The 27,095-nt window shown below is 46.7% G+C and overlaps 1 protein-coding gene across 2 annotated transcripts in view; it reads left to right on the top strand.

The window, feature by feature from the left end:
- The first annotated feature begins 12,601 nt into the window (after positions 1 to 12,601).
- The window catches only part of SPIDR (scaffold protein involved in DNA repair), a 613,128-nt gene continuing 598,634 nt past the window's right edge, over positions 12,602 to 27,095 (top strand). For both annotated transcript variants that reach the window (XM_073679274.1, XM_073679275.1), the window contains exon 1: positions 12,602 to 12,772. In XM_073679274.1, coding sequence (XP_073535375.1) covers positions 12,758 to 12,772 — 15 coding nt within the window. In that variant the 5' untranslated portion in view covers positions 12,602 to 12,757. The remainder of the gene's footprint in view (positions 12,773 to 27,095) is intronic.

Consider the following 27,095-nt stretch of genomic DNA (forward strand, 5'->3'; position numbering starts at 1 on the left):
TAGAGACTGTGCTCAAATTACTGTGGGCAGCACTTTCAGTAACGGGCAGAAACAACCAACCTAGATATGTATACCTTGTGTAGAGTCATCACAGACAGCTAATATATAATGATTACCATGTATGGTTTAGAAAATGGAACATTCTTTCAGCATGATGGCCCTTTAAGAATAGTTTAAAAGCTTGCCTAACCTATGGACTTCAGCCCTTCGAAATCAGAACTATTGCACTCCTGTTATCACTAAATGCACAGCTAACACATAGCACTAGATTCACCCCTTCCTTGCCACAGATGGGCAGATTTTTTTTATCTTACTTGCGAAGAACATTCCTGGACATTGACTTAACAGGCTTGATTCATACATGGGAAATTCAGTAAATAAGTGTTAGGCTATGTGCCCACGTTGCATTTATGAAGCAGAAAATTTCTGCTGCATAAATGCAAGTCCTCTCCCGGAAAAACGCATGCGGAATTCCGCACGCGTTTATCGCGCATTTTTCGCGCGTTTATCACGCGTTTTCCACATGCGGAATTGCCTTGCGTTTTTTATGCATTGGACAAAGGCAATTCCGCTTGCGGAAACGCAAAATTAAATGACATGCTGCGGATTTTTGAACGCGGCATAAACGCTGCGGAAAAATCCGCAGCATGTGCATAGAACTTGCGGAATCCCATTGGGGACCATGGGGTGCGGATATACATGCGTTTTTCAAGCGTTTACGCTGCGGAAATTCCGCAGCATATACGCTTGAAAAATGCTACGTGGGCACACAGCCTTATAGTTCAGAAACTGTGCAAATTGTCTCTTCAGAGAGGAAGAGGACAAGAACTCTAGTGCCACCTATAGGAGGTAGCAATCCTAAAAGTCAATAGTGACCCTTTAACGAGCCTTATCACATAACTTACAATATAAGCCAGAACCAGAAACTCAATTTGGTGATACTTTGTTTCGGGTACTGCCCCTCATCAGTGCAAAGTGTGAGTTCTGGTTTGGCTGAGTGAGAGGCGTCGGACAGTGTCTAAGGGGTAACATTTCTCCTTGTGGAGAGTGACGTGTTAAGCACGTCACGGTGAGCAGACTTTTAAAGCTGCAATGATCCTCTGGGAAATATGCAAATTGTCTCTTCAGAGAGGAAGAGGACGAGAACTCTAGTGCCACCTATAGGAAGTAGCAATCCTAAAAGTCAATAGTGACCCTTTAACGAGCCTTAGTTCAGAAAGTAAGCGCTTTCCTAGAATTGTATCCTTTGTGGTTCTGCACCATATATATTTTTTTTAATTCTGGTTTTACCGATTCAACTAAGAGGGGAATAATTAAAGGAAAAATTCCAAACTCGTGCTGTCAATTCACTGACAAATCGCAGCAAAAAAAAGAAAAAAAGGAATTTCCTAGAGTTTAGAGTGGGTCTAGAGCGGATTCTGTGTTGCGTCAGGGTATGTGCACATGGTGCGTTTGTTTATGCGCTTTTGATGCGGTAAAACGCGATGCAAACCTTATCCCAGCATTATTCTATGAGAATTTGGAAGATCTGTGCAATTGATCAGGAATTTTCCTGACAGGATTTCATGTGCATTTAAATAAGCAGCATGTCCATTCTTTGTGCGGATTTGCCTGCGTTTTTCCTCTACAATGCATTGGGGTAAACAAATGGCAAATCTGCAGGCAAAAATGCACAAAAACTGCAAAAAAACGCATAAAAAATGCGTGGAATTTCCGCAGCGTTTTTGCTGCCAAGAGGTACAGAACCTTGCAGAAACAGTGTAGAAATTTCTGCAAGCAAATACTGATCGTGCGCACATACCCTTAGGCTATGTTCACATGTTGAGGATTTGGTGAGTTTTAGATGCAGATTTTCTGCAGCATTTCTGCACTCATTGGGCTAATTAGGTTACTTGCATTTTTTTTAAATTACGTTTTTACGGATTTTTTTTGCATGCCTTTAGGACGCTGTGCTTTTGTATCTACTTTTGGTTTGTTAAGGATTAAATTAAGCTGCTTCGTTTTTGACACTCTTGGGTACTTTGGCTTTGACAAAATGTTATTGACACAGTCGTGTGTGGATTACAGGTGTCTTTTGTGCGTTTTCGGAGAAACGGACTAAAACACATATACATTTTTACCTGCGGATTTTCCACATGTAATGCTGGAACTGTAAACTTCTGCGTTTTTTGAGAGGTGAAAATGCGCAGTGTCAAAAACTCACCAAAAGCTCATCCTCTGGAACTTAACCTTAGAATCAGACATGCAGAATTTGTGGTAATTTAATGTGAACCTGTCACCATTAAAATCCCTCTCAATCTGCAAGAAGCATGCTATAGAGCAGGAGGAGCTGAGCAAAAATAAAATCTTGTGGGAAAAGATTCAATATGACTTGTAACTCATGACTGAAATCCATGTTACAATGTGCTGTCTGCTGATCTGACTGTGTGCTCAAGGTGACAGGTTGCCTTTGATGTGCAGTTATTTGAGCCAAAGCCAGAAGAGAAATTGGTAACTACATAGAAAGGACTAAGGGTACGTGCACACGGTCAGGAATGGCTGCGGACTGGACGCAGCTGCAATCCTCAGCAGCCAGATGTAAGAGAATAGTGGATGGGATTTCAAGAAATCCTGTGCCCACTATGCGTCTCCGTGCACCTGCGGATCACCCGCGGAGATGGACATGCGGCGCGTCTTTCCAGACCGCAGCATGTCAATTTGTCTTGCGGAGACTCTATTTCTCTATCAGTGCAATGGTGAAGACGCGTATGCAATGACTCATCGGATACGCGCCTGCAGAGAGCGCCAGGATGCCAGTACAGCTGCAGGGATCGTATGAGAGGTAAGTATGACAACTTAATTTTTTTAAATAGAATTAATTAAATGGTCTTGGGGGATGAGCACATGGAGAATTGAGAGTGGAGTTTTGGAAGATCACATTGAGAATTGGGAATGGGGACTCTGAGGAGGATGAGCACATGAAGAATTGGGAGTGGAGGGGCGAGCACATGGAGAACTGAGAGTGGGGGGAATGAGCACATGGAGAATTGGGAGTGAGGGGGTGAACACATGGAGAATTGGGAGTGGGGGGGTGAGCACATGGAGAATTGGGAGTGGAGGGTGAGAAGAGTTCATCGTGAATTGGAAGTGGAGAGTGGGAAGAGTACATGGTTTATTGGAGATGGAGGCTGGGGTGAGACATGGAGGATCGGGAGTGGAGGGTGGGAAGAGCAACATGGAGGATTGGGAGTCGAGGGTGGGGTGAGCACATGGAGGATTGGGAGTGGAGGGTAGGGTGAGCACATGGAGGATTGGGAGTGGAGGGTGGGGTGAGCACATGGAGGATTGGGAGTCGAGGGTGGGGTGAGCACATGGTGATTTGGGAGTGGGGGGAGAGCACATGGAGAATTGGGAGTGGTGGGTGGGGAGAGCAATTGGTGAATTGGGAGTGGGGGGAGAGCAAATGGTGAATTGGGAGATGGGGTGGGGAGAGCAAATGGTGAATTGGGAGTGGTGGGTGATTACAGCAAATTATGAACTGGGGGTGGGGTGTGCACATGATAAACTGGGGGTGAGGAGAGCACATGATGAATTAGGAGTGGGAGGATGAGCACATGGAGAATTGGGAGTGGGGATGAGCACATGGAGGGTGGGAAGAGCACATGGGGAATTGGGAGTGGAAGTTTGGAAGAGCACATCAAGAATTGGGAGTGGGGGGTGAGCACATGGAGAATTGGGAGTAGAGGGTGGGGTGAGCACATGGTGTATTGGGAGTGCAGGGTGGGGTGAGCACAAGGAGGATTGGGAGTGGAGGGTGGGGTGAGCTCATGGAGGATTGGGAGTGGAGGGTGGGAAGAGCACATGGTGAATTGGGAGTCGAGGTTTGGATGAGCACAGGTAGGATTGGGAGTGGGGGGGTGAGCACATGGAGGATTGGAAGTGGAGGGTGGGGTGAGCACATGGAGAATTGGGAGTGGAGGTTTGTTAGAGCACATGGAAAATTGGGAGTGGGGGGATGAGCACATGGAGGATTGGGAGTGGGGGGGTGAGCACATTGAGAATTGGTAGTGGAGGGTGGGAAGAGCACATGGTGAATTGGGAGTGGAGGGTGGGGTGAGCACGTGGAGGATTGGGAGTGGAGGGTGGGGTGAGCATGTGGAGGATTGGGAGTGGAGGGTGGGGTGAGTACATTCAGGATTGGGAGTGGAGGAGAGTAAATGATGATGAATAGAGGGTGAGGGTGGGGAGACATCACATAATGAATTGGGGAAGAGGGTGCATATTAATATAATGAATCGGGGAGCAGGAGGTACAGAGTAGGGGGCTTTGAGGATGCAGGAGTGTGACTGGTAATAAATTGTGGGAAAGAGTACAGGTTCTAATTAATTTATATATTTATTAGGTGGGGAAGTGGCTATTTACAGTTAGTGGGGGCACAGTGGTGGATTACAATTTATATTTGGAATGGTGGGTTGCATAATGACTAATTATATATTAATGGTGGGTGCACATCTGTATTCAGCTGTGTAATGTAAAAGTTGGGGAATGTGCTCTAGATAACTGTGTGTTATTTTATGCAGAGACGAGTCCTGGCTGGAAGAAGTGATAGAGGTCTGTGCTGGATGAAGGAAAGGAGAAAAGCAAAGATGAAGGACTTCACCTAGAGATGTCACCGGTGAGTCAGTGTGTTATCTGTATACTGACACTATACACTATATACTATGTACAGGGCTCCTGTGAATAATGTCACTGGTGAGCAATATATTTACCTGTACACTATATACAAAGCTCCTGTGTATAATGTCACTAGTGATCACTGTATTACCTGTACACTGACACTATATACAGAGCTCCTGTTTATAATGTCACTGGTGATCACTATATTACCTGTACACTTACATTATACACTGTATACCATGTACAGAGCTCCCGTGTATAATGGTACTCATGGTAATATTAGTATTGTGTTTTTTTTTTATTAATGATCAGTGTACTACTGTAGTATTCAGTCACTATCTGGTAGTAATATGTGGTCCAGTCATAGTGTGGCGGTATTTGTCCCTTGTATGTGGTATTATGTGGTCTGGTCATGATGTTGCGGTTTTTGTCCCTTGTATGTGGTATTATTCGGTCACTCTGTGGTGGTAATATGTGGTCTGGTCATGGTGTGGCGGTATTTGATCTTTGTATGTAGTATTATTGGTCATTTTTAAAAAATGTATATGACACATTCCCTTAAAATAAAAATAAATAAAAATATACCTAAAAAAGAGTATTGGATATTTTAAGAAATTTTTAATAGGTTAGAGTAGAGTTGGGCCCGGCCAGAAGAGTCTACCTTATTGTGGTGGCAGGTTTAAAAATCTTTTGGCCAAAACAAAAGCTGATGGCTACGTATGGTGTTCGATGGGAACTGTTAATGTGTGATTGGTGAAGACGTGGTGCAGAAGTGGAGTTTTTCCAAGAGTGGGCGATGGGACTGTAGAAGGTTTGAGGGATGGAGGTGGAGCTGGGGTGGAGCCTTGGCGGAGTCTCAAGGGGGCCTGAAAAATTTTGCCAATATGGAGCCCTGAAATTCGTGGTGGCAGCCCTGTATATTACACTGCATGTCTCCTCACAGTGGGAAATTCATCACTGCTCATGTTATATTTATAGAACTCAAGCAGTGGGAAATCTGAAGAATACATCACATAAGAAACACTGAGACTATTGTATATACATCACATAGGAGACACAGAGACTGTCATATACAATTCATAGGAGACACTGAGACTGCTGTATTTATAACACATAGGCGACATGGAGATTGATGTGTATACATCACGTAGAAGACACCGAGACTGCTGTTTCCATTAAATAGGATCCAAGCCTGTTGTGTACCACATAGGAGACACTGAGGCTGGAGTATATACATCATAGTAGACATGGGGGGCGCAGTATATACTGTTAGAACCCTCCTGTTAGTTTTTTCTATTTTGTGGTCACGTGACCTTCTGCCTATTTATTCCAGCTCCGCCCTCCTGGCTTTGCTGGACTTCAGTGTTACTTTGACTCTTAATCTAGCCAGGTGCTTTGTACCTATCTCTATAGTTTGCTTGGTCCTTGGACCTCTAAGTACTTTTTGTCTGTTTGTCTTTTTTGCTCCGCTACAACTTCTGCTAATTCCAATTTTGTCCCAGTCCTTAGTACTTTTAGGGACCCCTCCCTTATATCTATAGGTCTGCGTTCAGACTAGCTGAGGACGAAGGCGGGTCTGTTCACAAGGAACAGGTTGCCCGCTGCATCGTAGGGAATCAGCTTAGTCCTATTGTAGGGACAGTTTTCCTTTCTTTCCTTAGTTCTTGTAGCAGATCATAACATATACATCACAGGAGACATGGGGCTGCAGCATATACATCACAGTATACATGGGTGTCATGGCTCGACTCCACGGCTCGATCCGGTGACCTCTAGGTATGTGGTCTGTTTCCCTCTCTATGGGACCACAGCCTATGTTGTCTATGTCCAACTGCTAATAATGCGTGTTATGCACACCCGGGCTGAGCGGCGTGTGCGTGTGATTGTAGTGATTCCACTGGACCGTGCCGGAGAATGAATGCCTGGAGGGGCTTAACTAGGTATTCACCCGATCCGACCAGGGTCGCACGACGGCATACGACGCCAGTGCACCAAGGAGGAACCGAGCAAAGGGACCAGGTGCTACTCCAGGACAGACCCCGGACACGGCTGTTGACCCACACAGGGGAATACAGGAACAGACTGGTAGGCTGGCACACAGACTGGTGGGTATAGGCAGGCACGACTGGTATGCAGGCAGGCGGGTAAGCAGGCAGGGGGGTACAGGCAAGCACAGCTAGAGTGCAGACAGGGAGGCACTAGCAGGTAGGAACACAGGCGGGATAGGACCCAGTACACACTGGGACTCAGGAACAATACAGGCAGAGGGGTACAGGCAAGCACAGCTAGAGTGCAGACAGGGAGGCACTAGCAGGTAGGGACACTGGCGGGATAGGACCCAGTACACACTGGGACTCAGGAACAGAACCTCAGATGTGGCGGACAAACACAGCAGAGTGAGGCCGCCCAGAGAGGTGAGCGAGAACAGGGCAGGACAAGGCCGCCTGGAGCGGTGAGCAAGAGTAGAGCAGGACAAGGCCGCCAGGAGCGGTGAACAAAGGATCAGAGCTGAGCGAGACTGCTGGAGCAGTGAGCAAGAGTAAAGCAGGACGAGGCCGCCTGGAGCGGTGAGCAAGAGTGGAGCGAGACTGCCGGAGCAGCGAGCAAAAGGGTCAGAGCGGAGCAAGGCTGCCGGAGCAGCGAGCAAAGGAGTCAGAGCAGGCTAGAACCGCCGGAGCGGTAAGCAAAGGAGTCAGAGCAGACTAGAACCGCCGGAGCGGTGAGCAAAGGAGTCAGAGCAGGCTAGAACCGCCGGAGCGGTGAGCAAAGGAGTCAGAGCAGGCTAGAACCGCCGGAGCAGTGAGCAAAGGAGTCAGAGCAGGCTAGAACCGCTGGAGCAGTGAGCAAAGGAGTCAGAGCATGCAAGGCTGAGTAGGGGGGACAGGGCTCTGTTCACACGGAACAGACAGGAAGGGAAAGGCAGAGCCAGACACCCACAGGGTACTTGCAGTGAAGTAGCGAGTGGACCACAAACTCACAAACGGGAGTACAGAGACAACAGGCAGGAGTTAGGTACGAGTTCAGACTCTGCAGAAAAAGGAAAGGAACGGACATAGAGAAAAGACAGATGAAAGACAGGAGAGAGTACAGACTGGAACTGAGTGTACGGACGAGACCGACACAGGAGCGGGACACAGGAGCGGGTCTGGGAATACGGCCCCCAGAGAGGCGGGACGAACAGGCAAGGAGCGTGTTCAGACAGGACAGACAAGATACAGGAGCAGGTCTGGGTAATCGGCCCCCAGAGAGGCGGGACGAACAGGCAAGGAGCGTGTTCAGACAGGACAGACAAGATACAGGAACGGATCTAGGTAATCGGCCCCTAGAAGGCGGGAGGAACAGGCTAGGAGCGTGTTGAGACAGGACAGACAAGATACAGGAACGGATCTAGGTAATCGGCCCCTAGAAGGCGGGAGGAACAGGCTAGGAGCGTGTTCAGACAGGCCTGGAAATACAGCCTCCAGGAAAGGCAGCAGGCAAGAGTACACAGACAGGACTCAGTTCAGACACGGGAACTGATACCGCAAGGCAGGAGACAAAGACAGGACTCAGCTCAGACACGGGAACTGATACCGCAAGGCAGGAGACATAGACAGGACTCAGTTCAGACACGTGAACTGATACCGCAAGACAGGAGACAAAGAACGGGACCTGGCATCTTCAGAGTGAAGGCACACACTGAATGAAACACTGTGCTCAGGCAGGGATAGATGGGAGCAGCTGAGCTATATACCAGGTGACAGACAGCAATAGGCTGAGGACGCACAAGGGGTGTGACCCACAGCAGGTACAAAAAGCAGGAAGTGATCGGGCGCCGCCCTTAAGCAGCAGAAACAGACACAAACAGACAGCATGGAGGGAAGCCAGAGAGACATTCTGGACTGGAGATCAAGTGCGCGCTCTTGCACAGTGGGAGATGGACCACCATGCAAGGACGCCGCCAGGTATGTTACAATGCGCTTGTCTTTCTTTTGCTTTGCTGTGTTGCTTTTGTCCAGGTGTTTTCACTTCCTTGCTTGGTTTGTCCTATCACATCTCGGAAGGGGCTATTTATACTCTCCTGGCACGTGCAGTCTTTGCTGGTTATATTCCAAGTTAGATGGATGTTTAGAGTCACAGCTCCTCAGTTAAGGATTATCTTACTGAAGTTTTCTCTATTGCTTCTCCTGCGGTTTGTTTGTGTGTTCCGGTTACCAGCACTCTTCCCATTTTGTTATATTTAGGGTTTGGGGGGTTTCCACATATACCAGAGGTCTTTTTGGGTTTGTTTCTTTTTCTTCAATCTTTCATGTATGACTGTGTGAGCACATCCTTAGCCCTGTGCCTCACCCTCTGCCTGTGTGCACCACCCTTCTGTTATTTAGGTTACACTCTGTATATAATTGAGGGTGCAGTTAAGGACACTCAGGGTCCGCCGACGTTGAGTGAGGACGCTGTTGCATAATTTTAGGGTGTCAACCTCTGTTGTCAGGTAGGGACAAATCAGGGTCAAGTTAGGGATTTGCCTAGCCTGTACAGGAACCTGTGGTGTTCAGGTTGAACAAATCCCTTGGTTTGTTCATCTCTGTGCGAGTGTTAGGGCTCAGTTTTAACTTTTATAGTCAGCCCATTTAGTGTGTTTTGGGCTTCTCTATGGATCCGGTTTGCGCCTTGGTCACAGAACTACTGACCTTATCCCTGGAGGTTGCAGAGATCAGGGACGAACAGCAGCATACACATTAGGCCGCTTCTAGTCACCGAGGTCAACCTGAATACCACGTTGAGATCCATAAGCCTGGGCTTTTTCTTTGTCTGAGGATTTTACAGAATTGGCCTCTGTAGAGGCATTTCTCTCGGCTATCGGCCTTATTTATAACGACCCTTACAAGGTCTGTAAGCTCAGGAAGGTCATAGAGCTAAGGATTACTGCTCTGAGTTCAGATGTTGGGCTGTGGCATGACCCTGCTCTCCGGAGTCAGTTCTGCCAGGGACTGTTGGATCAGATTAAGGACAGGATGACTGCAGTCTTTAGAGGAGACTATGACCCTTGCTATTTGTTTAGACAGACGTCTGAGGGATAGAGACACATTAAAAGGTGTTTTAGTGGAGTCTGCTTCATCACGTGAGACTGGTGAATCTATGCAAATTGGTGCTTGCAGGGATCCTAGAGAGGGTACGGAGCATGAAACACTTACTAATTTTTGTTTATATTGTGGTCGTTCTGGTCATGTTATGGTTCAATGATTTAAGTACATTAATGAATTTTATAAAGTGAAAAAAACTAAATGCGAAGTTGCAGGTTCCAAGAATCTGAAATTATCTCTGGTACAAACATCATTTTTTTTCTTTCCATGAAGACTAAAACTGGTTTTATTTTTACACCTGCATTTGTGGATTCAGGTTCTGTTTTGAACCTTATCGATTATGAATTTGCTGTAAACTGTGTAAATGTTTCTCCTCTTGGTATTCCCATTCGAGTCAGCGATTGATAATTCTCCTCTTTCTCAAAGCCACATTCCATTCCATTTCATTTTATGAAAGTGGGGTAGTAAACACTGAATCCATTACATTTATGATGTTTCCTTCTTTATCTGCAAAATTAGTGTTAGGTTTGCCTTGGTTACAGGGCTGGCTCCAGGTTTTTGTGGGCCCTGGGCGAAAGAGTCTCAGTGGGCCTCTTTAACGCATACCACGATGCACAGATACCGCAGAGAAATATATATGTACAGTACAGACCAAAAGTTTGGACACACCTTCTCATTTTACGGGTGCATGTCTCCAGAAGTATGAGCAGGTCACTACAACGGCAGTTTGCAATTTTTACTGCGCAATATGCATTGCGGCTTGTTTCTCGAAAACACCCATGGAGTCAAAATTGTCACTACACCTGTAGATAAATTCCCAAAAGGGTATAATTTCCAAAATGGGGTCACTTGAGAGGGGATTCTGCTCTTCTAACACTTAGGGGCTCTGTACATGGAGTCTGCATACTATTCTAGAAAAATCTACGCTCCAGGAGGCAAATAGTGCTCTGTCCCTCCCGAGTTTCGCCGTGTGGCTAAGCAGTACTGTATAGCCACATATGGAGTACTTCTACATTTAGCAGAAATTGTGGGACAAATTTTGGTGCCATTTTTACCCATTTCCCAGTGTAAAAATTTAAAATTTGGAGCTAAAATAAAATTTTGGTGGTCCCCCCCCCCGCCTGCTCAGGGCCCCGGCACTTGCCCGGGTGCGCCGGGTGCTGGCGCCGGGCCTGCTTGGTTCAGCACAATCCTACTATCAATTGGGAGACTCAGGAGGTTAAGAATTGGGGCGACTTGTTTTTCTGGTTGTTTATCGAAGTCCTTGACTTCTGTGAGGTCCCATCTTCCAGAGTTCATTCAGGACTTTAATGATGTGTTCTCTGAGACTGAGTGTGAAGTTCTCCCACCGCATTGGACATATAATTGCACTATTGAATTCATACCAGGTGCTAAGATGCCTAAGTCTCGCTTGTTTAACCTCTCTCTTCCTGAGAGAGAGGCTTTGAAAGAGTATATACAAAAATGTCTGGTCAAGTGTCATATATGACCTTCCAGCTCTTCAGTTGCCTTGGGGTTTTTCTACATTAAGGAAAAAGATTGAGGGTTGTGTCCATGCTTGGACTTTAGAGAGATTAATAAAATCAAGGTGTGTAATCCCTATCCTTTACCGGACCTGTTTAATCAATTAGCTGGAGCTAAATGATTTTCTAAACTAATAAAAAGGTATGCACTGGCGCTTAGTATTCAACTTTATCCCCAGCAGTGAGGTTGGATAGCAACCTCCACACTTTGCTATAAAATATATAATTACAGATGAAAACCATAAACCAAATAGCACTATGGGAAAAACATGCAATAGCGGGGATTTATTGCTTGTGAATATTTTCCACGTTGTATTACACTAGTGGCAGAGTTTACATTGACGGTTGCTTTAACATTCAGTTCATTACATAGGCTAGTAAATGAGCTTCCCTTGCATATCCACAATCAAAAACAAACATGTGAGTGCAATATGTGGGTGCAATAAATACTGCGGGATCATGTACCCACTGTTGGGAGAAGCAGGATTGCACTATGCCCAATATTGTTTCATATGCATAAATAAATTGGTATACTATAATAAAAAGGTTTGCCTGCATAAACCACAAACAGAAGTTTGCACCTGCTTAATGTATAAATTCCATGTGGCCACATACATAGAAATTCATTAATGACCTCTGACAGTACATGGAGGCTAACCTTTTTATTATTATAGTATACCAATTTATTTATGCATATTTATTTTACTCATATAGTGCCATTAATTCCACAGCACTTTACACACATTATCAGCACTGTCCCCATTGGGGCTCACAATCTAGATTCCCTATCAGTATGTCTTTGGTGTAAGAGTGGGAGGAAACCAGAGAACCCACACACACATGGGGAGAACATACAAACTCCTTGCAGATGTTGTCCTTGGTGGGATTTGAACCCAGGACCCCAGCGCTGCAAGGCTGCAGTGCTAACCACTGAGCCATCATGCTGCATATCAGGCATAATGCAATCCTGCTTCTCCCAACAGTGGGTACATTGTCCCCCACATATTAGTGCACTCACATGTTTGTTTTTGATTGTGGCTATGCACGAGAAGCTTATACCTCAAAAATCTACTGCTGGTTTCCCATGAGACAAGCTTGAAATAGGGAATCTCTGACTAACGCTGATGTGTATAGTGTCATTATATAGTCACTAGCTCATTATAAACCCCGGCACATGGCAGGTGCAGTGTACACGGCAGAGGCTTGTACACCACTGACTGAAGTAGCAGAGCTGCCTGTGTGCTCAGTGCTGCCCCCACGTGTGCAAACATTAACTGAGCCCTGCTACAACGACTGCTAAACTGCAGCGTCACGCGCTCCATCACTTCATGACGTCAAGCTTCGCGCAGCCGCAAAGCAGATTATATTCCCACATTCCTATTGGCGCGTTCCCAACAGCGTGTGACCAATCAACAGTGGATATTGGATATGCGCGCCAGAGATCAAGAGCGACGACTTGTTGTGTGACCCGGGAGGGCGGAAGGGCCATATTGCAGCGCTGTCCGTGTGGTCGCGATGCCACAGGGGAAGGTAACGCTTCTGTAGTTACTTCCGCCGTCGTGTCTTCGCTGTGCGCAGTGTAGAGCGCCGGTCACCTCAGTGCTTTCCCCTGTATACCGTGCGCAGTGTACACACTTCGCTATGGCATCCTGTCAGGAATTGCTTGGTCTTAGTACCAGCAATGTGTTCTCCGGAGTCCTGCCATATCTTAGTGTTTTTACTGGCTCCATGCACCAGGTGTTCTCTGCCCAATTTTCTGCGCACACCAGAAAACTACCACAAACACCACTAAATTGGCTGCCATGTTTTTTTCCGGCGGGGTCGGAGCCCTGGGCCATAAATGTGACGCTTCCCTGGTGACCGCTGTCTCCCAGGATCGCCTTGAAGGGCTGGTACAATAGATCTGATACTTCACCCTCCTTCACCTCACATTTGCCAAAGTTCAGATCTCTATTTTATTTTAGGAGGAAAAAAAACCTGCAAAATAGTAAGTTATACATCGCAAAATGGTGACTTACATGTGGTGCCGCTCCTGGCTATATTCTGATCACAGGGTTGTTATCAATCCACAACAACCAATAGCAACAGGCTCAGATAATAGAATATAGGTGTATCACAATAACAAAAACCTCAGAGAACATGAATAAATAACACCCTAAAAAATAGCTTTTAATAGATATTTTAAAAGATTATCTCAATAAATACAGGACATCAATTAGTGATATGGGGAAGGGAGAGCAAAACAATTGGCATTCAAACTCGCCCTGTAGGCCCTAAGGGAGGAATGCCCTACCTGACAGCGGAGTAGACCCTAATGTGTCGGCGAGGAATCCCCGCTCCACAGAGGCTGTTCCTTGCTAATCCCTAATAAATCCCTAAACAGACATACAAACAAGAAAAACAAAAGAAGAAAGGTATCCCCAAATTGGGAGACCAGACAGTCATATCATAAATGAATATGCTGAAAAAATAGAAAAAAACCATGCATCAGTTATGATAAAATGGGTAAAGAGCATTCAAAGATTCTCCATATAGATAATCAAAATGACTTATTGAGGAGAGCCCCAACCGGGGGTGTCAATAATCCCGCAGTTACAAGATTACAATTGTGATCGAGATGGGGATGGAGAAAACCATATACCTTTGACAATAAATCTCAAAATAGAGAAATTGAATAGTTAAAGGGTCCCCATCTTTAAATAAAGGTCACAATTTTTTCTGGACCAGCCATCAGTGAGATTAGGACAGCCAGTTCTCTCTAGATATATCTCAGGTGACGCATACAATGACCAAAGAGTACCTGTGGGTCACCTTAATAATCATGTAATACCAACCAATTCTTTATTATATATTGAAAATATCTCAGGTAACACACACAGTGACCGTATATAACTATAGGTCACATTAATGTTTATATAATGACAACCACTACTGCACAAATATTCTCAAAGAGATCAAAAATCAACAGTTATAAATAAGTAGACTGCAAGATAACAGAGTAATCAATTCATGGTCATAGTATGCATGTAACTCCCAATAACTCTATCGCAGCATTGCGGGGATTAATGTGCAGGGAGCAGTGCGTTCACATAGCACCAGGTGTCAGCTGTAACAATCACCTGGCGGCGTTCGCCCCGCACCGCTTATGTGCGGGCGCGATCGCCGCACGCATAATAGTACGTAGCTGGTCCATAAGTCCCAGGGCGCAGCTACGTATTATTACTGACGTGGTCAGAAAAGGGTTAAGGCCCAGGAGCAGGAGACTGGTTTTACACATCTGTGTTTTGTAGAACACAAAGCACAGTCTGTGGCTGCAGATCTCCTGACAATAACTCAAAAGCCCCATGGGCATATATGAGGCAGCTGAGTTGGGGTCATGAGACCCGTGTCCTGTAAATGCATGATGGTACGAGTATGGACTGCAAAACATGGGTGTGTGAAACCAGCCTTAGAGGGATCATCACGGCAGGGCCATTCATTTTACATGCACCTTCCCACCTGCTTGTTTTCCTTCTATCTCCCCTCCCCCCCCTCCTTATTTGATTGACAGCTCAGGCTTCACAGACCCAGAGAAGGGTGGGGTCATTCCATGTCAAGTGAACCAATGAATTTTTCCTCTATATTTTTAATTCTTCTGAGATGTTGTTCTCTAGTAATAGTGTGTTAGAGAATGTGAAGGGAAAATAATAATAATAAAAAAAATATATTTATTAATTTTCTAAGTTTTGAAAAAAAAAAGTGAATTTCTGTGTTGCATGCCTTTACGTTTCTCCTCATAACTCATATCTTTGTTAATATTTTACCCATGCAGACTCAAACACAAAATTTTGAAAAGCCTTTCCAAAAAACGATATAATATAAGATTTTCTAAAAATTCACATGTGCCTCCTAGCCACATCTGTACCAAAATTCACGTTGGGATCTCAAAGGTGTAACATACCTGGCGGCGTCCTTGCATGGTGGTCCATCTCCCACTGTGCAAGAGGGCGCACTTGATCTCCTGTCCAGAATGTCTCTCTGGCTTCCCTCTATGCTGTCTGTTTGTGTCTGTTTCTGCTGCTTAAGGGCGGCGCCCGATCACTTCCTGCCTTTTGTACCTGCTGTGGGTCACACCCCTTGTGCGTCCTCAGCCTATTGCTGTCTGTCACTTGGTATATAGCTCAGCAGCTCCCTTCTATCCCCGCCTGAGCATAGTGTTTCCTTCAGTGTGTGGTTGCACTCTGAAGGTGCCAGGTCCCGTCTCTTGTCTCCTGCTTTTTGTATCAGTTCCCGTGTCTGAACTGAGTCCTGTATGTCTCCTGCTTTGCGGTATCAGCTCCCGTGTCTGAAATGTGTCCTGTATGTCTCCTGCTTTGCGGTATCAGCTCCCGTGTCTGAACTGTGTCCTGTATGTCTCCTGCTTTGCGGTATCAGCTCCCGTGTCTGAACTGAGTCCTGTATGTCTCCTGCTTTGCGGTTTCAGCTCCCGTGTCTGAACTGAGTCCTGTATGTCTCCTGCTTTGCGGTATCAGCTCCCGTGTCTGAACTGTGTCCTTTTTGTGTTCTCTGGTCTGTCCTGTCTGAACACGCTCCTTGCCTGTTCGTTCCGCCTTCTAGTGGCCGATTTCCTAGACCTGCGTCTGGTCTGTCCTGTCTGAACACGCTCCTTGCCTGTTCGTCCCGCCTCTCTGGGGGCCGTATTCCCAGACCCGCTCCTGTATCCCTCTGCAGTGTCGGTCTCCTCCGTACACTCAGTTCCAGTCTGAACTCTCTCCTGTCCTTTACCTGTTTTGCCTCTATGTCCGTTCCCTTCCTTTTTCTGCAGAGTCTGAACTCGTACCTAACTCCTGCTTGTTGTCTCTGCAAGTACTGTGTGAGTATCTGGCTCTGTCTTTCCCTTCCTGTCTGTTCCGTGTGAACAGAGCCCTGTCCTCCCTGCTCAGCCTTGTCTGCACTCTAGCTGTGCTTGCCTGTAACCCTCTGCCTGTATTGTTCCTGAGTCCCGGTGTGTACTGGGTCCTATCCCGCCTGTGTTCCTACCTGCTAGTGCCTCCCTGTCTGCACTCTAGCTGTGCTTGCCTTTACCCCCCTGCCTGCATACCCGCCTGCCTGCATACCAGTCGTGCCTGCCTATACCCACCAGTCTGTGTGCCAGCCTACCAGCCTGTTCCTGTATTCCCCTGTGTGGGTCAACAGCCGTGTCCAGGGTCTGTCCTGGAGTAGCACCTGGTCCCTCTGCTCGGTTCCTCCTTGGTGCACTGGCGTCGTATGCCGTCGTGCGACCCTGGTCGGATCGGGTGAATACTTAGTCACGCCCCTCCAGGCATTCACTCTCCGGCACGGTCCAGTGGAATCACTACCAATCACACGCACACGCCGCTTAGCCCGGGCGTGTGCATAACAGCATGCTCAGGCCATGGTTCCCGTTGAGCCCCACGGCCTTCGCTCTTTGAGAAGTTTTTCCAGCGAATACATGCATTAAAATAAAATAAATAAATTTTTTTCCCCCTTTAGCTGAGTTCCAGGCGAATTACGCACCCGTCCAGATGGATCTATCAGCCCTCGTTCCTGCGGATCCGCCACGTTACTATGGGGATCCAAGACAGTGTCGTGCATTTGTGGAGCAATGCATGCTACACTTTAAGGCCTACCCTCTCTATTTTCCTTCCGATTGGGCTAAAGTGGCCTTTATGATTGACTACCTAGCGGGTGATGCCTTGAAATGGGTCACCCCCCTATGGGAAGCATGGGATCCTGTCATCCTTGACCTGCAGGCCTTCCTGGTGGCCTTTCGTATGGTCTTCGAGGACCCTAACTCTGAAGCCCCTGCTGAAGCTTCACTTCCCAATATCCCGGAGCAGCCCCGACGGGTAATGTGTGTGGGTAGCGCAATAGTCCTCCAGCCCAATGAGACTACTGCCCACCCAGAATCCTCACAGGGTGACTACGCTTTCCGGAATACTTCTCTCAACCTCAAGAGGCAGTCCAGACGTGCTAGACTTAGAGGCAAGCCGTCACGCCAGGGTCTGTCCTCCCTGAGACCTCCTGACCCCAACCTTGAAGTCCCTACTGAAGCTTCATCTCCCTGTATCCCGGAGAAACCCCAATGGGTAATGTGCGTGGGTAGTGCACCAGTTCTGGCCGAAGAGACTTCTGCCCATCCAGACTCCACACAGGAGAACTTCCTGCACCCGGCATCAGATGCTTCTTTCTCTTTAACCGGTGTGCATGTCCAAGGATGCTCCAAAGCTGTGGTTACCTCAGAGTCTGTGCACCTCTACTACCTGGCGGAGGATCCCCTGTTGCCTCCTGAACCCTCCGGGATACCACTCGATGACAAATGGAGAGAGACTTCTCTACACCCGGGACTCAATACTTTGTCCGCTTCGTCCTGTGAGCCTGACAATGGGTACCCCAAAGTGGTAGTTACCTCCGAGTCTCTACACCCCTCCGACCAGGCGGAGGATCTCCAGTTGTCTCCTGAACCCTTCGGGGTGCTACCTGGTAGCGAAAGGACAGAGACTCTCCTATACTCTGTACCTGATACCTCGCTCGCTTCGTCCAGTGAGTCCAACTTGGTGTACTCCGAAGCAGAGGTTACTCCTGAGTCTCTACACCCCTCCGACCAGGCGGAGGACCTCCAGTTGTGTTCAGAATCCTTCGGGGTGCCACCTGGTGGTGAATGGACAGAGACTTTCCTATATCCTGGATCTGATACCTCGCTTGCTTCGTCCAGTGAGTCCGACCTAGTGTACTCTGAAGCAGAGGTTACCCGTGAGTCTCTACACCCCTCTGACCAGGCGGAGGACCGCCAGCTGTCTCCAGAACCCTTCGGGGTGCCACCTGGTGGTGAATGGACAGAGACTTTCCTATACTCGGTACCCGATACCTCGCCTGCTTCCTCCAGTGAGTCCGACCTAGTGTACTCTGAAGCAGAGGTTACCCGTGAGTCTCTACACCCCTCTGACCAGGCGGAGGACCGCCAGCTGTCTCCAGAACCCTTCGGGGTGCCACCTGGTGGTGAATGGACAGAGACTTTCCTATACTCGGTACCCGATACCTCGCCTGCTTCCTCCAGTGAGTCCGACCTAGTGTACTCTGAAGCAGTTGTTTTCTCTGAGCCTCTGCACTCTTCTGACCCGGCGGAGGACCTCCAGTTGTTTCCTGAATCCTCCGGGATACCACCAGATAACAAAGACACAGTGACTTTTCCTCATTATGTACGTGATAACCCGTCTATTTCTTCCTGTGAGCTTGACAAGATGTACCTCGAAGCAGAGATTACCCTTAAGTCTCTGTCCCCCTCCAACCCAGTGAACGACTGGCCCTCGAATTCCCTGCGGAAGATTCTGGCAGGCCTGAAGAAGAGGGGGCGTAAGGGGGGAGGTACTGTAACATACCTGGCGGCGTCCTTGCATGGTGGTCCATCTCCCACTGTGCAAGAGGGCGCACTTGATCTCCTGTCCAGAATGTCTCTCTGGCTTCCCTCTATGCTGTCTGTTTGTGTCTGTTTCTGCTGCTTAAGGGCGGCGCCCGATCACTTCCTGCCTTTTGTACCTGCTGTGGGTCACACCCCTTGTGCGTCCTCAGCCTATTGCTGTCTGTCACTTGGTATATAGCTCAGCAGCTCCCTTCTATCCCCGCCTGAGCATAGTGTTTCCTTCAGTGTGTGCTTGCACTCTGAAGGTGCCAGGTCCCGTCTCTTGTCTCCTGCTTTTTGTATCAGTTCCCGTGTCTGAACTGAGTCCTGTATGTCTCCTGCTTTGCGGTATCAGCTCCCGTGTCTGAACTGTGTCCTGTATGTCTCCTGCTTTGCGGTATCAGCTCCCGTGTCTGAACTGTGTCCTGTATGTCTCCTGCTTTGCGGTATCAGCTCCCGTGTCTGAACTGAGTCCTGTATGTCTCCTGCTTTGCGGTTTCAGCTCCCGTGTCTGAACTGAGTCCTGTATGTCTCCTGCTTTGCGGTATCAGCTCCCGTGTCTGAACTGTGTCCTTTTTGTGTTCTCTGGTCTGTCCTGTCTGAACACGCTCCTTGCCTGTTCGTTCCGCCTTCTAGTGGCCGATTTCCTAGACCCGCTCCTGCGTCTGGTCTGTCCTGTCTGAACACGCTCCTTGCCTGTTCGTCCCGCCTCTCTGGGGGCCGTATTCCCAGACCCGCTCCTGTATCCCTCTGCAGTGTCGGTCTCCTCCGTACACTCAGTTCCAGTCTGAACTCTCTCCTGTCCTTTACCTGTTTTGCCTCTATGTCCGTTCCCTTCCTTTTTCTGCAGAGTCTGAACTCGTACCTAACTCCTGCTTGTTGTCTCTGCAAGTACTGTGTGAGTATCTGGCTCTGTCTTTCCCTTCCTGTCTGTTCCGTGTGAACAGAGCCCTGTCCTCCCTGCTCAGCCTTGTCTGCACTCTAGCTGTGCTTGCCTGTAACCCTCTGCCTGTATTGTTCCTGAGTCCCGGTGTGTACTGGGTCCTATCCCGCCTGTGTTCCTACCTGCTAGTGCCTCCCTGTCTGCACTCTAGCTGTGCTTGCCTTTACCCCCCTGCCTGCATACCCGCCTGCCTGCATACCAGTCGTGCCTGCCTATACCCACCAGTCTGTGTGCCAGCCTACCAGCCTGTTCCTGTATTCCCCTGTGTGGGTCAACAGCCGTGTCCGGGGTCTGTCCTGGAGTAGCACCTGGTCCCTCTGCTCGGTTCCTCCTTGGTGCACTGGCGTCGTATGCCGTCGTGCGACCCTGGTCGGATCGGGTGAATACTTAGTCACGCCCCTCCAGGCATTCACTCTCCGGCACGGTCCAGTGGAATCACTACCAATCACACGCACACGCCGCTTAGCCCGGGCGTGTGCATAACAAAAGGGATCATACTTAAAAAAATAAATAAATAAAAAAAATAATAACTATATGAACAGTGTCAATTTGAAAATCTTGAATTCAGATCTGCTCAGCCTGTGGTCTGAAGGTGCAGGGTCTATGTTTTCCAAAAAAAAAAAAAGTTTCATGACTTGTCCTTATCCTAAATCAGGCAAATCATTAGATAAATCTATAGTGGATACAGTGAAAGGTTTTTACTATAGTGATGAAGTGAGCCGAATTATACCTGGCAGGAAAGACCGTGTCTGTGAATGTGAACGGTGAGAAAACTCGTGTCCAGAAGAGGCTGCTTCTTGCCAATTTGAAAGAGACCTATGAAATGACCTATGAAAAGCAAGACGATTATTCTCTTTTAATGTATGGATATCCCTACCTCTGTTTTTAACAAAATGGAATAAAAATCAACTTTTTATTCAATTCACGCTTCATGGATCCCTTTCTTTTTGCTTATGAATTTTTTTTATTTGTAAATTCAACTTCTGACAAAATTTGCTGACCTGTGACCTAAAGAATTGTGTCCTGGCTTGTGGTAATGGTACACACTCAGTATACGTATGTTCAGCACACCAGAACACTAAGCTTATGATTGAAGGAGGTAAGCTGAAAGATAGTCAGATTAGTGAGTCCAATCTTGGTGATCACAAAGTATGTGTCTCAAATAATGTGTCCAGAAAATAGTTCAATCTGTTACCTAAATATCTGCAAAAAATGTCCTCCAAGAAAAAATACTAAATCATCTCGAAGAGGCTATGGTACAAATGGACTTTTGACACTGTTTCTAAAAGTCCAGAAGAACGTTTTTGTGACCAGATGATAGTCCTTAAAGGGTTAGTCCGAAACCCAAAAGTAAATTTCAGTTAATAAATCTTTAAAAACTAATAACTTTTGTAATTCAAGTCATGGTAAAATTCTCTACCATTCACTCTATACTGCAACTTAGGGCTCTGTTTATATTACCCACTTCCTATGATGATTCATTTGAGAATCCCCAGTGCATGATGGGATGCACAAACAAATCATTATCTGCTGGCTGAAACTGTCACTCATCTTTCTGCCCTGAAACAAAGCATCATCGGGGGAGGGGGTCTGGGCCTTCCTGACACTCTGCCGCTTTGTTTGCTGCCCTGAAACGAAGCTTCATCAGTGACGCTCATGTCAGGGACTGGTCCCTGCTCTGTCGTTGCAGTGCCTCCCTTGTGCAATGTCTTCCCCAGCGCCCTGTACGATAAGCGCAGCGTCCGATCTGTTGTCTGCTTAGCTGAATATCAATAAGCTGCTCTGCTTAGTCACAAATAAAATACAAAAGTGTAGTTATGATATCTGAGTGCTTACTTCATGATTCAATAGCTGTTCCAAAAAATCTATTTCAATGATAAAAACTGACATCCTATCAAGTTTGAGCAAGGTCTACTCCTCGGATGGCTCTTCTGCACAGTATAAAAATAGTAAAAACGCTGTAAATGTCTGCCATCACAAGAAAGATTTTGAAGTGGAAGCTGAATGGTACTTAAAGTTTCGAGCTAGCCTCCACAGGTCGTACTCAGACCGAATCTTAACACTGAAGCTTTTCAATTGGAGTGAGAAAAATATTCCTAACATCCAGTTCATGTACTGTACAAACCAGGACTACGAAGAAGAGGGGAGTTTGTTAAAACATCGGTGTCTGAATGCAGAACTAATCAAAGGGACTCGACAATACCACACTTTCATTCCATTGAGTGAAACAGAAATAAAAACAAGGATTTTTTTTATTCAGCAACGACAGTGAAGTCCATGAAGTGATTGAAGGTGGTACAAAATCAGCAATGGCTGACATAACTGGTTATGTGACCTGTGAATATGATCATCACTGATGGCTGGCTATTGTAGAAGTGACTTTTTTGCACCTTCTGGTCCATCACCATCCTTTGTGTATGCAAGAAAACCAGACATTATAAAAGTAAACGAAAATCAGATATGAAACCCAAATCAGACAGTATCTGACACAAGGAAATGCCATTTGTTACACGCACGCTGCTAGGTTCAGAAAGGGTGAGACGGGTTTCATGAATTCTTTGGAATCCTGGGGGAGCAGTTAATCAGAGCGACCATAGGCTGCAGCTTCTCTCAGGCACACAATAGATTAAATTGCTGACCAGACACATCTGACAAGTCTTTTTCAACAGTTTAACAGTGGAATTTAATCTGAAGCATGGCCAGTGCAATTCAGGGTTATTACAGCTACAATCTTCAGTACAGACAGTCTGAGTTTCTTGAGCAGCCGGCTCCAGTAACAATAGTTTCTTCACAAGGCACAGAATTACAGTCTCTTCAGTAGCATAATTCAGCATATATTAGATCTCTTAGCAGCCCACTTCTATTCATACACAACCACAGGCTTTTCCTTCACAAGGACACAATAGTAATCAGCATTCTTTATCCTGCATGGAGATGGAGGGGGGAGGGTTTGATGAGGGAGATGATCCCTGTTACACAATTCCTTCCAGTCCTTATCTTCCTGCCCGATAATACTCTGCACTGTTAGGTCAGATAAACTCCCTGAACTGTGTTTAGTTTCTCTCCTGATCTGAATCCTGTTCAGTTACCTTCTGTCAGTCCAGATAACACACCACTACCTTTCTCTTCGGCTTCAGCCAGACTACAATAACAAGTTCCCCACAATCCCCCTGGGGCTCTGCTAAAACACTCCCTGTCTCCTGTGACTGTGTTAACCCCTCTAGTTGCTGGATGCTTCTGAAGCACAACACTTCATGTCTCCTGTGCTTGTGTTATTTGTAATAGTTGCTGGATGCTTTGGAAGCAACAGCACTACTTCCGCATGTCACACTCTTCCCTCATTTTTGAATGTCGTCCTCGACATTCGTCTTAATTGGTCAATGTGATCAATTCTGAGACAGTGGTGAAAGTTGAATAACTTTATATACAAATTGACATTGTCAAATTGGTATAACATTTATAAACATTGATAACAACCTATTCTTACGACCTTTTTCTTGTAGGACTCCTGTAAAAAATGAACAATTAACATAATTAAAACAATCAGCATCTCTTCCGCTGGAGCTTTTTGTACGTCTTCAACCAGCTTTCTCTCTCACTAGGCCAAAACAAGCCTTTCCACCAGGTAACATTGTCCATACTGGGCTTACCTGGTCCGTAGGCAGAGATACCTGTTTCCCATTGACAGTACTTGGCACTTGGCTTGGTTCACCAAGTGTCTCATACGTCAGCATCACAGGCCTCCTCGCTTCTCGAGTCGACATCCTCCTGGTGGGTTGTTCCTCAGATACCACGGGTTCCTCGGCTGCAGGAGTTTCTTCTGCCGCACTCATTTCTCGTACTTCATCAGATGATCTTGGAACTGCCCCTGTAAGTTCCTGTACTTCTCTTAAAATGTCCATTTCCTCTTGGTCTAGTAATTCTGCTGCTTCTGAGTGTCGATAGGTCTCTCCAGTGACCGGTGTTCGATCATCAGATCTGAATCGGACTTCATCTGTACTCCTTGGTACAAACTCTGGAGCCTCGGGACTTAGTTCACTCTCCTGTGGATGGTACATCCCTCTCCTTGCCGGTCTGAGAAATACAACGGTGTGCTCTTCCTCATCGGACCTTTCAAGGTCACTATCCACCTCCGGAGCTTCCATCTGTGGTGGTCTCTTAGTCGATTTCAGTCTGTGTCGGTCTGCTTCTGGGAATTCTTGTTGTGGTGGGAGATAATCACAGGGTAGTAATAAATTCCGATGGACTATTCTGGTTTTCTTGCCCCCTCTTTCCAATCGGATTTCTTACACTGGACTGTCATCAGCTTTCCTCTTTACGACCAGTAAGAACAAAGTTTTCCTGGACCACCTTTCTCACGTACGTTTTTGACTAGCACTCGGCTTCCCGGTGCCAATTCTGCTCCATAACATTTGCGATCGTAATACTCCTTACTCTTGCTCTGTCCTTGCGTCACCACTTTGGATGCTATGTTGTATGCCTCTGCCATCCGTTCCTTCCATTTCCGAACGTACTCCGGATGCGTTCTGTAAGTCTCTGATACCGGAGTATCGAACATGATGTCGATTGGCTGTCTTGGCGATCGTTCATACAATAGGAAGAAGGGTTAGTAACCCGTTGCATCGCTCTTTGTACAGTTATAGGCATGTACCACTTTTGACAGAGAACTCTTCCAGTCTTTCTTCTCGTCAGCTGTTAAAGTGCGCAAGATTGACAATGTCCGGTTAAAACGTTCCACTTGTCCATTACCCTCTGCGTGATAGGGCGTTGTGTGGGATCTCTGAATTCTACAGTACTTTTCTAGCTTGGCAAAGAGCCGGTTATCAAATTCTCTTCCTTGGTTGTGGTGTAACCTCGTAGGGAACCCAAACCTCAAAGCAAAATAATTAAAGGTCTTCTTTGCCGCTGTTCGACCAGCTTTATTGGTGGTGGCATATGCTTGGGCAAATCGAGTAAAATAGTCCATCACCACCAATATGTATTCGTAACCACCATTGCGTGTCTCGATATGTAGAAAGTCTATTGAGACCATCTCAAATGGATACATAGTTTGGATGTTGCCCATAGGTGCCCGGGTCAGACACCCACACTCTCTGGTCACGTACCTCTCAAAATCTCTCTGCATGTGCGGCCAGAAGAAACTTTTACGGGTCAAGTTGGTTGTCCATTCCACTCCCAGGTGTCCCATGTTTTCATGGAGTTCTTTGAAGATCAACCTACGGAATACTCTAGGTAGTACCAACTGCCAGTTTTGTCCTCCTTTACGATACAGGATACCATCTTCACTGAGGTAGAGCTTCGTCCATTCTTTAACTAAAACTGATACTGCTGGTGACTCATTATCTCTCTCCCATTTACTTGGAAACCAATTTTTGTCCACATAAAATAGTATTCTACCAATTATCTGATCTTCCCGTTGTGCTCTACGGATTTTTCCTTTTGGTAGTTGTTGAATGGACATGGGGTGATCTTGTTCTCTCGCTTTTATGGTAGTTTCCATCGTCAATGGACACCACAAAGGTGTGTCTTCCTCTTGATAAGCTTGCACTGCTTGGGTAGTGCTCTCAATTGCTTCCAGACTGACTTCCTCCAAGCATTCGTGCATGAACTCCTCAGGCTCTAGTGGCATTTTTGACAATCCGTAAGCATCCGCATTGCATTTTCCTGGCCTGTACTTGATGCTGAAATTGAAGTCAGCTAGTTCAGCGACCCATCTCTGACCCGTTGCATTCAGTTTGGCTGTAGTGAGGACATAGGTCAAAGGGTTGTTGTGAGTGTATACCTCAAACTCTTTGCTGTAGTGGAGAGCCCATTTCAATGCCAGGAACTCCAATTTTCCAGAATGTAGATGATAATTCTTCTCGGCGTCTGTCAACGTTCTAGAACCATAACCGATGACTCTCAATTTTTCATCTTGATGCTGATACAGGGCAACTCCCAGTCCAACTTTAGAAGCGTCACAATGTAGAACAAATGGTAAGTTGAAATCAGGATATCCCAAGATGGGTGGTTTTACCAGGTAGTCTACAAGTTCTTCCAATACCTCCTGGTGGTCTGCTGTCCAGAGCATGGGCTGTTGGGATGAAATGTTGTTGTTTCTTTTAAGCCCGGTCCTACCCGCATTCTTCTTTTTCTCCATGGGTTTTGTTGACTCTGTCGCCCCCTCCCAAGAGGCGGTATAGCGGGGCGACAATCCTGGAGAAGTTACGAACGCAAGTACGATAGTAAGGCTATGTGCCCACGATGCAGAAATGCTCAGGATTTTTTCCTGAGCGTTTCTGCATCTCCCTGGCAGAAAATAACGCATGCGGATTGTACATGCGTTTTCCTGCCAGGGACATGCGGAAATGGAGCGTTATTCACTGACATTTTCGCATGCGGATTGACAAGCGCTTTCCAAGCGATTAGCATCACTTGGAAAGTGCTTGTGACAACTAGGTCACACTATATAAATCCATGCAAACGGCATGGATTTATATACTGTGACCGAGAGAGTGGTTAAAAATAAAAAAATAAATGTATACTTACCCTCCGATGGCCCGCGCTGGCTTGTTTCGCTCGGTCCCGGCTGCCGGCACCGGTGAATTGAAAGACCTGCCGACGTCAGCGTCACGTGACCCGTCACATGAGTCTGACGTCAGCGCAGGTCCTTCAATCCACTGTGAAGTGCCGGGAAGCAAGTAGGAGCGCAGCGCGGGCCGCCGGAAGGTAAATATACATTTTTTTTTATTTTTATTTTTTCTTTTTTTTTACAGATTTTTTTAATCGTACCTGGGTGTGTATGAGACTCTCCTCTCCTCTACACCCGGGTACCATCCGCACATTAGAATGTGCCAATTACGCAAGTACAGATGCAGTCTTGCGGTATTGGCGCATTCTAATGCAAGTCAATGGCGGCGAAAACTCAGCATTTCCGCAAAATAATTGGTAGTGCTGCGTTTTTTTCCGCAATGATAATCCGCAGCGGAAATTTCCGCAGCATGTGCACAGCACATGCGGATTATCATTGGGGAATATTGCTGCCCTTCTACCATGCTTTTTTAATGCGTTTCTGCAGCTGCAGAAACGCATTAAAAACGCATCGTGGGCACACAGCCTAAGAGAGGAATCCTAATATCTGTCTCAACTCCCTGAGTTGAGGGCCGCTTGTCTTTTAAGGCCAGTACTGAAGCGATTTCTGCTGGGTCCATGGTATATCCTTCTCCGGACACAATTTTCCCTAGAAATCGGACTTGCCTTTTGAACAGTTCCCACTTCTTTGGGGTCAACTTAACTCCGTGTTGTTGATACCGCTGTAATATGGTCCTCACGTGTTCAACATGCTCCCAGAAAGTTTTGCTGTGTACCACATTGTCGTCCAAGTACGTCTGGCAGATATCGTCCCTCAATCCTTCCAAATAGGTCTCTATGCTCCTCTGAAATTCTTCTGGAGCTGAACGGAGCCCAAACGGTATGCGGATCCACTCATATAATCCCCATGGTGTGATGAACTCTGTCAAGGGTTTACTGGA

This window comes from Phyllobates terribilis, unplaced genomic scaffold, assembly GCF_046119375.1.
Source record: "Phyllobates terribilis strain yellow unplaced genomic scaffold, ASM4611937v1 Scaffold_4__5_contigs__length_816908805, whole genome shotgun sequence".
Taxonomy (NCBI): domain Eukaryota; kingdom Metazoa; phylum Chordata; class Amphibia; order Anura; family Dendrobatidae; genus Phyllobates; species Phyllobates terribilis.